The following is an 18,298-nucleotide window of genomic DNA, read 5'->3' as shown; positions in this document are numbered from 1 at the left end:
TGAATTTCCAGGAGACCCTAATTTGTGCATTGCCTTAAGGTAATGCTTCTTTCTCTGTAGTTGGCAAAGTCACTGTGCCCTGTAACACAAGTGTTTCCTTTGAAATCTGAGCCTCGTGTATTTTCCATATAACTACAAAGTCTATTCAGAGTGGGTGAAACGAAACACTTAAAATACCTGAAGGAATTGAATTGTAAGGAATGCAGTACAGCTGCTTACCATAGTGCATTTAATACCAGATGATTTAGTCACAAAAGCATCTCACACTCTTTCAGTACAGATTTATTTACTGATTTTATTTCATTGACATCTGTTTGGGAAAAAAATTACTCAGCTTTACAGATTTTATAATGAGTCTTTATATTTGGAATTTGAATCTGGTGTCTTCTGAACTGTCCAATGTGTTATTTTCATAGAATAACAAACTATTGATATATCTTGAAAGTCAAGCTATTGCTGTAGTTAGGATCACATTGACAACTTACTCTGTCAAGATTCTTGGATTGTGGTTTCTGATTTAAGTAGAAAAAAACAAAAGTTTTGGGGAGAGAGTGAATTAAGATGAATGATTTATAAACCTGTTTTTTTCAGGAGTGGTAGCATAGCAAGAATTATATTTTAAAGCAGTGTTTTAAAAAAGATAATTCTATATGTGTTTGATTTTCTGAAATCACTTCTACATTCATGAGCTGCTTGAAAAATTCTGGTGTTCCTGCTATCTGTGCAAAAAATTATATTTAGAAGTCTACGTTTTATTTCAAAGATTTTAACGTCATATTTTCAAAACCAAACTGAAGAGAGGCCTGATTTTAACTTTTTATTAAGATTATCCTCTTATTCAACTAAATGGAATGTTTTATTGAAGGTTCTCTGTTGTATTTATCTGTTATGAACAATATTAAAGCAAATACTTTGGAAACATTTGAACTCTGCTCTCATGGGCTTATGATTAGAAAATCTGAAATCTCCTTGGTTATGTGTTCCTGCAACTCACAAAACAGCTTTTGCTTCTTAGGTAATAGAGATGCTCTTCATTGTCGTCTTACTTATCATCAGATGCCCTGATTTGTCACCAGAAATATTATTTTACAGTTAATTCTTATGGGATACTACAAGCAATACAGGGTATTATCTAAGATACTGTGAAGTATAAACAGTGGAATTGGAAAGTTAAGTCTTTTTGATTTAAGTACAAAAGAATTTGGAAAGACTTGTTTTAGCTTCTTAATGTTAGAGATAAGGAGAGAGAAACCAAACTTGATGTAATCAAAGTTATGAATTTGCAAATAAGCAATTTAAGTTGGAAAGAGAACTCTTCCAGGGTGTTTCATGTATTTTAATTATCTATAGTTTGAATCATTTGAACAATGAAAACTTTTGTTTCTGACTGTATAATAAAAGAAGAAGAAAATTGATCATGAATGCCCTTGCTTGTATGTGTCCAGAGCACACAGCACTAAAGAAAGGGTATTTGCAACACCATTGAAAACTGAAGTGCCATCATTACTTCTGTTAACCCTTTGACTGCTCAGAACTGAGATAAGAAGGATTAGAGATACTGGAGTGCTTTTCTGAGTTAAGCATGCACATGTATATGTCTCAAAAGAAGGATGTTTGGGGAGTTTATTGTTCAAAACTTATTGCAAATGCTAAGACAGTTTTAAAAATAATTTTCTTATTATTTTCAGCTTTCACTAGTGGAAAGGTAAGACTTTAGAACCTCCAGCCTACATCCGGACTTCCAGCATAACTGCCTATGCAATGCCACCGTGTTTTCATCAGATTATTACTTTGCCAGAGAGAAATGCATCTATTTATTTATTTTGCTTTATAGATTCAAGGGGTACACATGCAAGTTTGTTGCATGGATATCTTGTGTAATAGTGAGGTTTGGGCTTCTAGTGTGCCCATCACCCGAATAGTGAACTTGTACCCAGTTTTCAGTAGGTGATTTTTTCATTCCTTACCCTTCTCATATCCCTCCCTTTTGCAGTCCCCAGTGCCTATTATTTTCCTCTGCATGTCCATGTATGCCCACTTTTAACTCGCACTTATCAGTGAGAACATGTAGTATTTGATTTTTTGTGTCTGAACTACTGCATATTTTAAAAGTCCATATTGTGAATTGTATCATAGGCCAGTATTTGTCCTCTGATTAGACTACTTAATGGTATAATAGTTGAAGACCAATTAGGAATTTATTTGGCACTTATCTTGGAAATCCATTAAAGTTACATCAATTTTGCAAAAGGTTGTGCAACAAATTAAATTATTTCTATGTTATCTATGTACTGTAGATGAACTTTTTAGGTAATTACAATTGTTGCTATTTTTCAGGGTTTCTTTTTTTTTTTTTTGGAGAAAGGTTTATCTTATCTATTTAAGACATTTTTCTCAGTGTGTTTTTAAAAGACTCATTGTAGCTTCATCCAGTTTGGTGAATGTTTCTACAACGGTTAAAAATCTTACAATCCTATTTCTCCCTATAAGGACTAGCATTTAACGATTATGAAATTATGTGAGAGTTTGTAGTCAATAGTTATTTCTGTGTAGTGGTTAGAGGTGTTAAGCTGGTCAACTTTAAAAAAAATTCATTATTTACTATTTTATTTTATTTATTGAGGAATATAAAAACTTCTTCAAAATAAACTACTTAACAAATTCAGTGTCATCTCCGTCTCTGTGGTAGACTAATTACAAAACTTACCAAAAAACTTTGTGGATAAATGAAGGCCCATCACCTGCACCCCACCACTAATCTTTGGGTATAATTTATGTGTGAAAGTCTAATTACACAAATTTGCATCAAGCAGATAATCTAATAAAACTTTACTTTGTATCCCTTAATATAATCTAAAATAATGCTGATGAAAAACATATTTAACATTAGATATTCTCTGTGAAATTGTGTTTGATATTTATTTGAAAAATAATACACCTTCCATTTTAGTTTTTTATTAACATTCTTGGAGCCTCAATTATCAAAAAATACTCCTCTTCAGATAAATTTTTAGTGATTCATTATTCGTCTTCAACTCTTGTTTAATGTAGTACTATACTAATTTTGAAGTTATAAAGAGTGAACAAGCCCTAGGAAATGAATTTTCAAATTATGTAAATCTGGAAAGAGCTATAAATTTACTATGGTCAATAAATAGATTTGAAAATCCGAAGCCTTTTTAAGAGAAAAAAACTATGTGTCAAGGAGAATGAAAAAGTTGTATCATTGATGACTGTTTTTGCATAATATACAGTGATAAAACCGACCGGTAAGCTAGCAGTTTTGCTAGCTTAAATTACGTTCTTGAATGATTTCCAGCTGTCATTGACTCTTATTAGAGCAACATAACAGGTGTTCCAGTGAGAGTATGACTTGCATATGCTCATTCACATTTCACAAAGGATAGCAGTCAATTAAATTTTTATATGTGTCTAGATAGCTACATACTTTCCCATTTCTATGATATTTTAGTACTAAAATTACTATGTTTTCATAGGTTTACTAGTTTTTTGTTTTTGTTTTTTTTTTTTTTTTTTTTTTTTTGAGATGGAGTCCTATTCCATTGCCCAGGCTGGAGTATAATGGTGCAATCTCCACTCACTGCAACCACTGACTCCTGGGTTCAAGTGATTCTCTTTCCTTACCTAGTAGCTGGGATTACAGGTGACTGCCACCATGCCTGGCTAATTTTTTTTTAATTTTTAGTAAAGACAGGGTTTCACCATGTTGGCCAGGCTGGTCTTGAACTCCTAACCTCAGATGATCTGCCCACCTGGTCCTCCCAAAGTGCTGTGATTACAGGAATGAGCCACGGTACCTGGTCTGGTTTGTTTTGTTTGTTTGTTGTTTGTTTGTTTTTAGAGACAAGGTCTTACATTGTGGCCCAAGCTAGAGTGCAGTAGTATGATCATAGCTCTCATAGCTCACTGCAGCCTCAAATTCCTTTGATCCTCACACCTTAGCTTCCCAACTTGTTGGGACTACATGCAGATGACAATGCACCAGCTAATTTTTTTTTAAATTTTTTACTTTTTGTAAAGACAGGTCTCCATATATTGCCCAGGGTGGTCTGGAACTCCTGGCCTCAAGTGATCCTACCACCTTGGCCTCTCCCAAAGTGCTGGGAATATGGGCATGAGTCACTATGCTTGGCCTGGTTTAATTTTGAAAATTATTTGTCAAAGTTTAAAATTTCTCATATACACACTTGAAATGAGAAAGCCTTCATGCTGAACTAAAAAGATCATTGGTGACAAAGAATGTCAATAGTATTCTAAATATTTCTTTAAGTATTGTAACTTCATTGAAGACTTAGCTATATACTCTAAGGAGGAACAACTTTCAGATGTGGTTAGGAAATAGAGCTGTTTTCATTTTTACACACTTCAAGTGTATAGAAATGGATACCCAAGTATCCATTTTATAGAAAACCGGTAATTGTAGTGTGGTTTGACTCTAAATTAGTGCTGGGTGAATAGTTCAGAGGAAGAAAAAAGCTCTTTAGGCCATCTTGATTTAATTTGCAAACCTGAATTTAAATAGAAATGTGTAGAGACTAACCTACCTTTAATGATATGGATATGAATTATTGGCAGTTTTAAAGCCTGAAATATGTTGTAGCATTGAAAAAATGTACCATACTTATTGTTAAGTCATGATAGAATTTCTTTCAGTAAGTTTTTAAGACTTTTCTCTATTTATATTATTGAACTTGGCCTAAAAACCATGCTTTATTCAATTCTTTGAATAATTACTTTTAGTCACTAATTAACATTCATATTGATAAAGAACCAAATTTTAGTTGCATGCCCCTCTGCTTCAGCACTTATATTAAAATAATGTATTCCCTTATTTTAGCAATATTATACTATATTCAGTATGCTTTTCCCATTATTTTTAATGGATTAAATAAAATCATAAGTCATACCTTAAATACAGCTTTTGCATTGTATATACTCAGCATTGAATTTGAGTCCTCAAAGGATCTGAGTTACCTTCCATTTCAGCTAACTAATTTACAAATAAGAAAAATTAGCCTCAAGTATTTGAAAGATATATTTTACATTTTATTCCAATTTCTATACAACAGAAACATAAGCTAACTTGAAATATAACACACTTGAAATACACTGTAGTATTTTAAACTCATTTGGAACTAGTTGTATATCATTTCTTAAAAGGATCTATTTTCAATTTCATAGGGAAACCGACACCTAAGATTGTAGAATCGTGTGTGAAATGAGGAAATTGATCTTGAGTAGAGGCTTTAAGGATTCTTCTAAGAGCTCAGCTCCTCACTTGAGGTGTCTCACAATTGCCCTGACTTGTGTTGCCATCATCTGAGGGCTCGCAAACTCACAGGTCACATGACTAGGCTGGAGACACTCACGTCTCTGGAGCATCATCTGCATCTCTCTCTGTCTCTGTGTGGCCTCTCCATATTTTCTTTCCAGCTGCGTATTCATGGTAACTGAACTTCTATTTATTTTTTATTTTTTATTTTATTTTTTTTTTGTGAGACGGAGTTTCGATCTTGTTACCCAGGCTGGAGTGCAATGGCGCGATCTCGGCTCACCGCAACCTCCGCCCCCTGGGTTCAGGCAATTCTCCTGCCTCAGCCTCCTGAGTAGCTGGGATTACAGGCATGCGCCACCATGCCCAGCTAATTTTTTGTATTTTTAGTAGAGACGGGGTTTCACCATGTTGACCAGGATGGTCTCGATCTCTTGACCTTGTGATCCGCCCGCCTTGGCCTCCCAAAGTGCTGGGATTACAGGCTTGAGCCACCGCGCCTGGCCCGGTAACTGAACTTCTAATTCATTGGCTTAGGTCTGTCAGAATGTGTCTTAGCGGAAAAAAAGCACAGAAAAACAAAAAACCAGAAGCTTTCTTTCCTAACTGAACTCTCCCAGCTTTTTTCTGTTTATTAGAAGTGTCACTGTTTAGCTCAAATTCAAGAGGAGACGGGGAAATTCCACTCTAACTTTGGTGGGAAGGGTATTTTAAAACCATCACAATTGTTTCAAAGCGATTATTTTTAGCTTTCTAGGAACTGTTTCCCCTGTTTTCTGGCTACTCTTTGAATATGAGTTTGATACATTAAAAAAAAAAAAACTATGGATAAGTGTAATTATGTCATGTGTATAACTAGAGTACTCTGCAAGAGTCTGATTTCCGGGATTGCAGACAATAATTTATCCCTTGAGGACAACCTGGGTTTCTAGGGAACTCTACCTGGAAACCTGCTTGCTTTTGAGAGATTATTGCTTTTCCAACTTTCTAGATACAAAAGGAAATCAACATTTTGCCCATTTTTTGGGTCTTCAGCCAAATTCATTGTTTCTTACCTAACTCTTTTTTGGACAAATAGTGACCATACTTGAATTATACTTTTGTGTGATAAAAATTATATGTAATTATAAAATTAGGTCAAAGTTAAATGGTAAAGTTAATTAATAATATGCCCATAACTGGCAAATAAAGTATATACCTGATAAATATTTGTTTATAGCATTTGTTTCTGATGTCTGTATCTTAAAAGCAGTCATCTTGAATATTTGACACTAATTCAAAGTAAAATTAAAACTTTTATGAAAAGCAACAACTCTTGCTGATCTTATTTTTTAGTTGCATATAAATCAACATTTTTTGTAGTTCTGCTAGAAAATTAAGATACATTAATGATGAGAATACATTTACTCTAATTTTGTATAAATTTTCCTTTGTGACTTGATAGGGATTTCAAAGCCACAATGGAATGGGAAAGAGTGTTCATTTATGAAAAATTAATGAATTAGGAAACGTCTCCTCAAGCATGTTTTTTTCCATGCCTCTTTTTTTCTAAGGTGTTTTCCTTTTGGTGTATTGATGTGATTAGATTTCCTGTATCCTTAAAAAATCAAAGCAAGTGAACAAATTCTCCCTACACTATGGCATCTCATCTATAGCTTCTGCCACATTTCTCTTCTTCCTCTCTAGAGTACTAACAAAGTAACTCACATTTGTTTTCTGAACTTTTTTCTTCTCTTCACTTATTATTGATTTGTGTTCTGATTTCTTCACTCATCTTGATTTGAAGTTGCCTTTAGTCATGAATTAGTTCTTAGGAAATCGTAGTTTTCTATGTGATTCAAACTTGTTACCTACTTTTTACTCCCTAAATAGCTTCTCTCTCCGATTGCTTTTATAATTTTATATTAATTAATTTTTCTTTAACCTATTTTATCCTGTCTTGCCTGGCTTCTTTTGTTATCTTGTTGGTTTTTTTCCTCTTTAGATTTTGATAATTCCAGAATTTTCTTATTCTTAATATTCCTCTTCTTGTTCTAAATCATATTCCCAAATAAATTTATCTCTGGGTGAATAACTTTGAGATTCATATCTTCAGAAAAATATCTTCCTGTTTTTCCTCTGGAGTCCCAGTCATATAGCTCTACTCTCTACCTGGTGTATGTGCCTGCATTACATCACTCTTGAAATATTCGTGGAAATACATAGACACACACTTTTATTATAATCATCTATTTCTCTTTCCCTGTTTCCTTCCTACCAATTTGCTAGTATCTTCAGTCTTTACCTTTTCTTTTCCTTACCACTTACTGTAGTCATTTATTAAGTTCTAGGAATTTAAATTCCTAAACATCATTTCACTGTCTGCTCTTTTCCAACTTCATCGATATCACTTAGGTTGTGTCCTCAGGTTCCATTCCCAGATTTGTTTTCCCATCTTCATAACATGCCCAGAGTCCTGGAATTCTAGTGCTAAGATTGAACCCAGGGCTACTGAACTTGGTGTTTTTACCACCACACATATTACACTGCATATTTTTCAATTAACAAATTGATTACTAAACCCAGAACTTGCAAAATTATTTCAGTAATCATTTCACTAAAATAATCTGCGATTTAAATTATTTTGTTAAAAATTGTTTTAAAAGTATGAATTAGTTATCCTAATTTAATTTTGTGTAAAATACATATTTTATAAGAATCAGATTTATCATTCATGTATTTAACAAGCATTTATTAATCACCTTGTTCAGATAATAGATACTAGAAAATACACCAAAGATGCCAGCAGCACTGCCCCATGAAATTTACAGTCTCATGAAAGAGATAGATATATAAACAAATACTAACATTACAATGTAATAAGTGCTAAATAAAGGAATGTAACAAAGCCCTAAGAGTTCCAAAGGGGTAGCTTACATCTAAAAGAATTGATAGGATGTCACAGAAAAAGTATTTTATAAAGCTGGATTATGAGGGAAGAGCAGGGATCTGTCTGACAAATAACTGGGAGAAGGATGCTTAGGCAGAGGAAACAATGTTGGCAAGAGCAAGGCCTTGTATGTTGTATGAGAGGGAACAGTGGGAGCATGGATCTTGGACTTTATGTATATGGGGATTTATTTTTATGTGTTTAGACAGAGGAATCACTTCAGCATATTTGTGTTTACTTAATTCTAAACACGTGGGGCAATTTGGAAGGCTAAGAGATAGAAACATGGAGATTCATTTGGAAGCTATTGCAAATGTGGATGATTTTTTGAGTCTGGTGAGAATCCAGCATTTATGATGCTGACTTTGTTAAGAAAGAAAAAAGAAGACATAGGAACTACTCAATGCTATATTCTGAAGAAGTATCCAAATGCTACATGTGCACATTTTGCTTTTGTTTTAAACTGTAGACGTGGGATGTAGAGCTGGAAAGAGCTGCAGAATCCTGGGCTGAAACTTGCTTGTGGCAACATGGACCTGCAAGCTTGCTTTCGTCAATTGGACAGAATTTGGGAGCGCACTGGGGAAGGTATCTTAAAGCAAAATTTTTTGTTTTTGAAAGCATAAGTGTTTAAAATGAAATGCTTATTAATTCATTATTGCAATTTTTCAAAGACTTGGTGCCTGGAAGAAAAGTAATCATGAAACAAGTAACAACAAATAAATAGCACACGAGAACAATCAGCAGTTTTTTAGACCTTAATATAAATCATCAATTTATTAGTTATGTAATGGGCATAAATATTTAAGTTTAAATAATTCACACAAAGCATCTTTTTACCAAATTATACCAATGTATTTTGCAATATTTAGTTTTGTGTTTTCTCCAACTTTGCTTGCCCTCTGTGACTGTTTTCTTTCTAATAGATATAGGCCCCCAGCGTATCATGTACAAGCATGGTATGATGAAGTGAAAGACTTCAGCTACCCGTATGAACATGAATGCAACCCATATTGTCCATTCAGGTGTTCTGGTTCTGTATGTACGCATTATACACAGGTATGTTTGCAGGGTGTTATACTTAATTCCCCCAAATTGAGTTAATGTAACTATGAAAGAAATTAGGCTGATGAACTTGTCTTTTTATATCATTTAATACAGTTACTAAAAAATTTATATTGATGATGTTGAATAGGCTTACAAAGTTCTGTAAACAAAGTTATCACACGAAAAAGTTCAAACATCTACTTTAAAAGATGTTATTTAAATGATTTTGCATATCAAACATTTTTAATATGGGCCCAGTAGTATGGGGAGAAATATATCATTTTCAAAGTATTTACCAACAACATTGAATATTTACATGTGCAACATATGTATATTTTTATATTAAGTTTTCAAATTTGGTGTGTTCTAAACTTCCAAATCAAACAACTAAATGCAGATTTAACTAGATAAAGCTCACTGCTGCTCGGACTTATCATCAGTGAATATAAAGCAGACTAATTGTTCTGTATGCTCTGCATGTGATAAAATTAAGGCCAGCATCAAACTACTTGAAAACCAGTAGCATGATGAAAACATCATGTTGTATAAGAAATATGAACATGTAAATTTTTGCTCTAGTATTTGCTGTTTAGGAGGCAATTTTCTGTTTGTTTCTTCATAGAAATGTTAAAATGACAATTATGTTTGTGAGGATGTAACTTTTCAATTATTTACTAAGTTTGCATTTGAAAATGCTTGCATTTTAAAACCAGATACAGTATTTTTCTGTAGCTCTCTTTTTAAAATTGAATTAGCTATTACTCAAAATCTCAGGAAAAAGACCTTTTTTTGATATAGTCTCAGTTCATTTTGAATGATAAATGTTGGTTTCTCACTTTCAGATTTTATGCATTTTGATCTCAGCCTGCTTTTTCTGAGCCTTTCATTTTTCTAATATAGGTGGTGTGGGCTACTAGCAGCAGAATCGGTTGTGCCATTAATTTGTGTCATAACATGAACATCTGGGGTCAGATTTGGCCCAAAGCTGTCTACGTGGTGTGCAATTACTCCCCAAAGTGAGTAGACAGAACATTGTGTTCAGTTGTAAGTTTTTCAAAACAAAATGAAAATACCTTTATGTTCTGATTGTTTCCCATTTGCAGTATGTATTACTGAGTAAAGTGTACTGTTTTAATTCTGTTTATTTAATATGGCAACAACTATAGTTGCCTAATGCATAAAATAAATGCTTACAGGGGGATATGAAAGTATGATTTTTGTGAATATTTTATGTCTTCAGTTTTACTTAACTGTACTATCCATAAATATTGAGTAATTATTTATTAGGGATTAACAACTATATATTAATTGAGAAACGTATTTTCATCTGTGTAAAGACCATTGAAGGGATTACATTAACAATGTGACACAACTGTAATTAGGGTCAAATTCAAGTTTAATATGTGTTTTTATTAAAAGAAATAGAATATAAATGAATATTTCATGGCAGAGTTTAGCTTTCTGAAAAAGCTTGACTTTGTAGTTTTTAACAATGTGTGTTGTAAATTACTTTGGAAATTTTCAAAACAAGACAGTAATTTATATTTAAACCTAGTAGCCAAAAGGGCTCTGTAAAAAACTATATAAATGTCTTAAATCTATACACCAAAATAATTGCTTAGATGTTTATGTAGAGAGATGTTTCACAATATTTTACAAGTTATGCCTTTAGACTACTTTTTAATAGAGTGTATATCATCTCTTAAAGGGGAAACTGGTGGGGGCATGCCCCTTACAAACATGGACGGCCCTGTTCTGCTTGCCCACCTAGTTTTGGAGGGGGCTGTAGAGAAAATCTGTGCTACAAAGGTAAGTACCATTGTGTTGTAGTATTCATGTTGATTTATATATTAGTCCAGCTTCTGCATTACCTATGTTTAAAAAAAGCCAGAAATGCACTTAATGATTACATGAAAAGTCTCTAGAGCTCTATTTCAAATATTTTGAAGAAACCTTTTAAAAATATTTATATGAATAATAAATCAGTTTTACTAATATGAATTTTTAAAGTTCCATCATTATTTTAGGTAACTATTTCTGATTCTACTTTGAAATTACCCCAGAATGACAAGTGTATTTATATTCTTAAAAATCATCTTGATGTATTGTTGACTAGGGTTATTTCCATAACTATCATCATTCTTAAAGGAGTTAGCAATTTAACTCTATTTTTAGCACTTTAAACATTTTTAACAAATTACCCTTTTTTGTACCTTATTGAAACATGCTCAGTGAATTATACTGATTTTTCACTTCTCAGTGCACATTATTCAATTTCTCAAGCTAAAATAAGAGAAGTACAATAGTAATATAAAACTCCTGTAAAAGTAGTACTCTCAAATGCATTTGACGTCTTAAAAAGTAAATATGGTTTTCTATTTGTAGCACCTAAAGGTAAACTGTTAGGACAAAGCTTTGTGAAAAGTCATGCTCCTGTGCATTCGAGAGAACATTTCTTACTTACTGCCTTGTACTTTTTTCTTAATGATGATTAAGTGAGGAATATTGTAGACTAAGTGTATTAGGAAATACGAGAACAATTGCAGCCCCTTTTCAGTGCTTAATGAGATGTGTCTCTTTTTTCCCCTTAAGGATGCATTAACCAAAATGAGTAGACAAGAAGTGCCCATATATGTCCCTCTGTTGTATAAGCTATTTAAAATTCCTGGAATAATTTGCAGCATTTTTTTTATGTGGGTGTTTTCCATACTCTCTATGTCCAAATCTCCAACCTACCTGCCTCTTCAACAATGACCATTGTCTTTTACTTAAAGCTGACTTTTCTGTGACTTCGTACTTTTTTTTTAGGTTCTGAGTTATTGGGAATGCATCAAAATGATATGCCACTCCAGAATGTGCCATTGTCAAGCCTTTCATAAAGGCCAATCTGGAAAAAAAGAAACATTAAATTCAAAGTTTGAAATTATTCTCCATAGACACGTTTAAATTTCTGCATGTTGAATTTCCTCCTAAAGGAAAAATACGTTTCTATGGAAATGGATTTCGTCATAAATAATAAGGGCATGTCAGTCCGTCTTTAGGCCACATTTCCATTTCAGAGAATTCTAAATGTGATCCTCCTGAAAATAGTAAGAATATGATTTTAATTGAAAACAAATTTGATTTTGCTAAGCCATGACCTTATTAAATCACTGTGAGGATTTCATGTTGCCGTTATGAAAATCAAACAATGATACATTGAAATGTAACCAGAGTTTAGAAGTGGCTTCACTGAATATTAGTCAAACATGAACATAAATGAATCAAGGACTTAAAGGCTTATACGTGTGTTTCATTTACTCCAATGCAGTACCTAAGGTCGCCACCCTAAGCTAAAATCTGTGCAAAAAACAGTACTGATTTTTCTAGTTCTAAATGTTAAATAGGAGTATCAAAGTATGTTACTATTTGATAATTTGTACACATGTAAATAGAGTTAATATTTCCTAAATATGCTTTCTCTAACAGAAGGATCAGACAGGTATTATGCCCCTCCAGAAGAGGAAACAAATGAAATAGAACGACAGCAGTCAGAAGTCCATGACACCCACGTCCGTACCAGATCAGATGATAGTAACAGAAACGAAGTCATAAGCACACAGCAAATGTGTAAGACCTCTATTTTATTTATAAAATTTTTAAAGTACCTAAATGGTATATCCATCAAGATTTTATTAATTTGAACATTTTTAGAATGGAAAAAATTTTGTCATTTGGCTATATATATAGTGAATTATAGCTGCTTTTATATTATTTAAGTTATTTTGGTATTTTTTTCTTTCTAGCCCAAATTGTTTCTTGTGAAGTAAAATTAAGAGATCAATGCAAAGGAACAACCTGCAATAGGTAATATTTTTTATTATTTTGAAAATTTATTGACAGAATATAAGAAATATTTTTATTTTGTATTGACATTCAGAGAAGCTAAATTTTGTTCCCAATTACTTTTATTTAGGTACGAATGTCCTGCTGGCTGTTTGAGTAGTAAAGCTAAAGTTATTGGCAGTGTACATTATGATATGGTAAGTATTATAAATATATATAAATATATTATAAATATTATTTGGAGATAGAGTCCTTCCATATATTTGATTTTTATTGTGTAAAATAACAATTTATATAAGTATAGATATTTTGTTCAGAAATATGTTTAATTTAAATTCATGTAAGTGCTAGTAGTTAGGACTTACACAGAACTCCGATATTTTTAACATCTTTTTATCTCCTTTTTTTCCAAGCATTCCAGCATCTGTAGAGCTGCAATTCATTATGGTATAATAGACAATGAGGGTGGTTGGGTAGATATCACCAGACAAGGAAGAAAACATTATTTCATGAAGTCCAATAGGAATGGTATTCGAACAATTGGGTAAGTACCCAAATAATCTTTTGGACCAGATAATTTTAAATTGTAATGAGCTAACACATTTTTTAAGAGCAAAGCTTAGAATTATTTAAGAAGAAAGAATTTGGTAATTTTCAAGGTTCATTTTAGGTTATAATTTTCTTTGACAAAAAGAAGATAAAGCATCTAAGTTCAAAGTTAAACTCTTTTGCTTTTAGTGGGTATGCTAAAACTCTGAATTTTTTAGTTTCATTAAAAATGTGTAAGTTTACAGTTTATACCTAATGTAAAGCAATATATGCTTTAGCTTGGCAGAAAATACTCCCAAGAAGGGTAATTCATTTGCATATTCTTCCTGTCCTGTTTAGGGAAGGAAGATGACTTATTTCATGCAACATTAACTTTGTTGATAAGATAAATTACTAGAGAAAACAGAACTTTAAAAAGTTCTCTAACTATGTATTATGCTATGTCATCTTTCTATGTCCATTTAAAAGTATCTCAATATAAAAGCTTTTAGTTTTATATATGTTTCTCCTATTAGGCACACCAAATACCTTACTCCAAAACACTGTGCATTTTTGGATGTACTGTGTAGAGGTAGAAAAATGGGGGCTTTTGAAATACGATTTTAGTGTCTTTTTTTCCTCTAAGTAAAACAATCAACACTACGGAACTTAATACAGAATGCCTTTTCTGAGGAAATTTGACATTGTCTCTTTTGCTACAATACAATTGTATGAAATGTAACAGTGGGTTAAGTTAGAATTAATAACTATAAAAAAGTATTAGGAACTCTAAAAAATTTGTGGAATAATTTCCTATACATTTTTTGTTTTTGTTTTTGTTTTGTTTTCTTTTTTTGAGATAGGGTGTCACTCTGTCACCCAGACCGGAGTGCAGTGGTGCAATCTCAGTTCACTGCAACCTCCACCTCCTGGGTTCATGGGATTCTCCTGCCTCAGCTTCCTGACTAGCTGAGATTACAGGTGTATACCACCACGCCTGGCTAATTTTTGTATTTTTAATAGAGACGAGGTTTCACCATGTTGACCAGGCTGGTCTTAAACTCCTGACCTCAGGTGATCCACCTGCCTCGGCCTCCCAAAGTATTGGAATTATAGGCATGAGCCACTGCACCCAGTTTATTACGCAGTTTTATTCAAAGCCTTGATGGGTAGTTTTTAGCTGTTACTGATAACTCATTTTAGCATAAGGTTTTTTTTTTTGTTATTGTTGTTGTTTTTAAGACAGAGTCTCAGAGGTTCAACTTTTCCTGCCTCAGCCTCCCAAGTAGCTGGGACTACAGGTGTGTGCCACCATGTCCAATTAATTTTTGTTATTTTTAATGGAGATGGGTTTCACCATGTTGGCCAGGCTGGTCTCAAACTCCTGACCTCAAGTGATCTTCCTGCATTAGCCTCCCATAGTGTTGGGAATACAGGCGTGAGCCACCACACTCTTACCAAAAGTTCTATAGAAATATTTACTAACTAACCTATTTACTTGGCAAACATTTACTAATTACCTTCAATAAGTAATAAATATAGTTATTAGTTTTAGTAAGCCAAATAGTAAGTGTTCCATTAAAGGACATTTATCCTGTTATTTACTTTTTCTTCTCTTAATTTTTAATTATCTCTATTATAGAAATTCTCTTGAAACTTGAAGGCTATATTTAATAGGTGTATATTTTATGCCTCATTATAGATGATGAATATTAAATACTGGATTTGAAGCTGACAGAAATAAAGAATTGTTGAAATTTTACACCTTCAATTCTGAGCTAATGTATTCAGAGAGTATATCATGTTAAAGTACCATCACAAATAAGCCTTACGTTTTACAATAGATGTTTTTCTGAAAATTGGATGTACATAAACCCATTAAAATTTTGATCTAGAATTGTGTGCCTAATCTTATATTTCAGCTTTTTAAGAATGAATGTAATAAGGAGAAGGTTTTTCAATGTACTGTAGATGTTTTGCTAGATACTAGGGGGAACAAAAAAGGAGTAATGTACACTTGCTTAGGTACGGATAATTTCGTAGTCTCTTTACAACATTGTCGTGTATTTTCTGTTGTGTAAATAGTTTGGTCCTGTGGAGGCACGAAATTAGTATTTGAGCATTTTAATTTTGATAGGAATCAAATGTGTGTGTTTGTGTGTGTGTGTGTGTGTGCGTGTGTGTGTGTGTCTGTGTGTGTGTGTATAGCTTCATGCTATTATCTATAAGTTTTGAGATTAATAATGAGAAGAGATCACCTTAAGAATGTTGATTTGGTTAATACCTGATGATGATATGGATTTACCATAAAATTAATTATGTATTCTTATATTGCTACTTGTCTATATAAGTAAGTGTTTGAAAAGAACATGAAGTGTTCATAAACTTGAAAGATACCAGAAATTATGCTGCTGCTGCTGCCTGTATGAAAATAATTAACATTTCTGTATTTTTACCTTCAGCAAATATCAGTCTGCTAATTCCTTTACAGTCTCTAAAGTAACAGGTGAGCACACTTTTCACCTTACTTTCTTAATACTGTATAGTATGATATTGCTTTCAAAGGATTCACTCATTGTTTTGTGTTTTAATTCTTCAGTTCAGGCTGTGACTTGTGAAACAACTGTGGAACAGCTCTGTCCATTTCATAAGCCAGCGTCACATTGCCCAAGGTAAACCAGTGTACACATAGGCTTTGGCCCCATTATAACTGTTTTTGCCTGAAATTCTAGCATCTCTGGGATTCAAAAGTTGTATAATCTTGAACTGCTAAGCAGGAAGGAGCAGTGGAACATCATAAACTGCATGCACTCCAGGCAGGCCTAGTGTGCTTTCTCCAAATGCAAAAGTACTCTCTGCTATTTTATAATGTCAGAGTTTATGCATGTAATCTGTATGTTCATCTGAGTCATTTATTAATCTGCTCTGGCTGCTGTAACAAAACAGCATAGACTGGATGGTGTAAACAACAGAAATTTATTACTCACAGTTCTGGAGGTTGAGAAGTTAAAGATCAAGGTGCTGGTTGATTCAGTTCCTAATAAAGGCTCTCTTCCTGGCCTACAGATGGCCACCTTCTCTGTGTCCTCACATGTTGGAGGGAGAAAGACAGTTCACTTTCTTAAATCTTTTTTTATAAGGATGCTAATCCTATTGGATGAGGGACCCACCCTTATGACCTCATTTAACCTTAATTACCTTCATAAAGGCCCTGTCTCCAAGTTCAGTTAAATTGGGGATTGAGACTTTAACATATAAACTTTGAAAGGACAAAATAATTCAGTTCATAACAGTTTCTTACAACAGAACCTAAAATGGCATAACTCTTATTTTTTAACATTATTATCCAGTTTTTTAATTAGCTCTGTCTGATTGCATTTGGTAAGTTAAAAAGCCCAACTTTTATTTTTGTTTTGTATATTCTCTTTTACAAAGTTATAATGGAATTTATCTACTATAAAATAATGAAAAAAGCTTTATTTATCTTGGCCAAGCTAAGATGAAAACTGTTAAAAGTATTATGGTTATAATCCATAATCAGTAATAGGAAGACGAAGTATATCTTCATGTATCCAGCATTAGTTCTATCCACACTATTTCCATTAATGCAAATATCCACACTACTTCTAAAAACTAGTAATGAGATTTAAAGATATAAATGTAATTTGACAAAATATTTTAGCCTAAAAATTTAAGGAGCTTATTTTTATGGAAAAGTTTATCTACTTTGGAAAAACTTCATTACTTACCCTTTTATAACAAAAGCAACATTTCACTTAAAGAATGGGGTTGGTTGTTCACAAGGCACATAACAGAATCTTTATTACAGAAGACTGTGATCTTGATATAACAGAGTACTTCATTTTCTATCAGTTTCTAAGTTACAGATGTGATATAAACAATAAATTTTGTCACATACATATAGCCAGCCTGTTTCCTTTGAAATAATGTGTCTCTACTAATGCAAGACTGCTGTTGTAATGTTTTTGGTCAGCTAACTTGATGCATGCTAATTGAGAATTTTAAAATTCTTCGGTTTGTGTGTTTGCTGAAATCAGCAGATTACCGAGTATGTAGGATTAATTTGAGGACCTCTTACTTGGTGAAGCACATCATATATTTTTGACCATCTGACAACCAATCAATTATATGCCAAATATTTTTGTAATAAAAATATAATCTCCTGTTATTAGAGCTTGACTAACTATGTTCTTAAGGCTCACATCTTTGATTAAATCATTGTTTGTTCTGTAGTCTTAGAAATTTTGTAGAAATATTTTTTCAGATTTCTCAAGCCCCTTACACTTACAAATTACATTTTTATAGAAAAAAGGTAAAGATGTATTGGTAGGTGAAGCTGGTAAATTTTAGCATCATTTCATTTTCCTGTGAAAAAAACAGGAACTTTAGAATTTAAATTTATGAATATATATTAAATACCTACTAAGTACCAATATTATGCCTAGCGTTATGTCAGCCATGTGACTAGGTTTATGGGAACCAAATCATAAGGATAATCTCCGTAGAGCATTCTAACATAAAGGCCTTCACTAGCAGATGCTCAATAAAGGATAATTTTATAACTATAAAACAAACTATATCAATATTGTTGCAAAAGGGAAAAATCGAGTAAAGCATTAATAAACAAGTTCCCTCTTCTTGACTTGTTTCAGAAA

The 18,298-nt window shown here is 32.8% G+C and overlaps 1 protein-coding gene across 1 annotated transcript in view; it reads left to right on the top strand.

Moving 5' to 3' along the window:
* CRISPLD1 (cysteine rich secretory protein LCCL domain containing 1) overlaps nt 1-18,298 on the top strand; it is a 48,706-nt gene that overhangs the window by 18,007 nt on the left and 12,401 nt on the right. The window contains exons 3-12 of the mRNA XM_003940696.4: nt 8,692-8,810; nt 9,149-9,281; nt 10,170-10,285; nt 10,978-11,078; nt 12,738-12,878; nt 13,055-13,115; nt 13,225-13,291; nt 13,508-13,638; nt 16,085-16,128; nt 16,222-16,294. Of these exons, the coding sequence (XP_003940745.1) occupies nt 8,692-8,810; nt 9,149-9,281; nt 10,170-10,285; nt 10,978-11,078; nt 12,738-12,878; nt 13,055-13,115; nt 13,225-13,291; nt 13,508-13,638; nt 16,085-16,128; nt 16,222-16,294 (986 nt within the window). The remainder of the gene's footprint in view (nt 1-8,691; nt 8,811-9,148; nt 9,282-10,169; nt 10,286-10,977; nt 11,079-12,737; nt 12,879-13,054; nt 13,116-13,224; nt 13,292-13,507; nt 13,639-16,084; nt 16,129-16,221; nt 16,295-18,298) is intronic.

The sequence above is a fragment of the Saimiri boliviensis genome, chromosome 15, assembly GCF_048565385.1.
Source record: "Saimiri boliviensis isolate mSaiBol1 chromosome 15, mSaiBol1.pri, whole genome shotgun sequence".
NCBI classification, from domain to species: domain Eukaryota; kingdom Metazoa; phylum Chordata; class Mammalia; order Primates; family Cebidae; genus Saimiri; species Saimiri boliviensis.
Note: the sequence above shows the minus strand (reverse complement) of the source record. Positions and strands in the feature narration are given on the sequence as shown.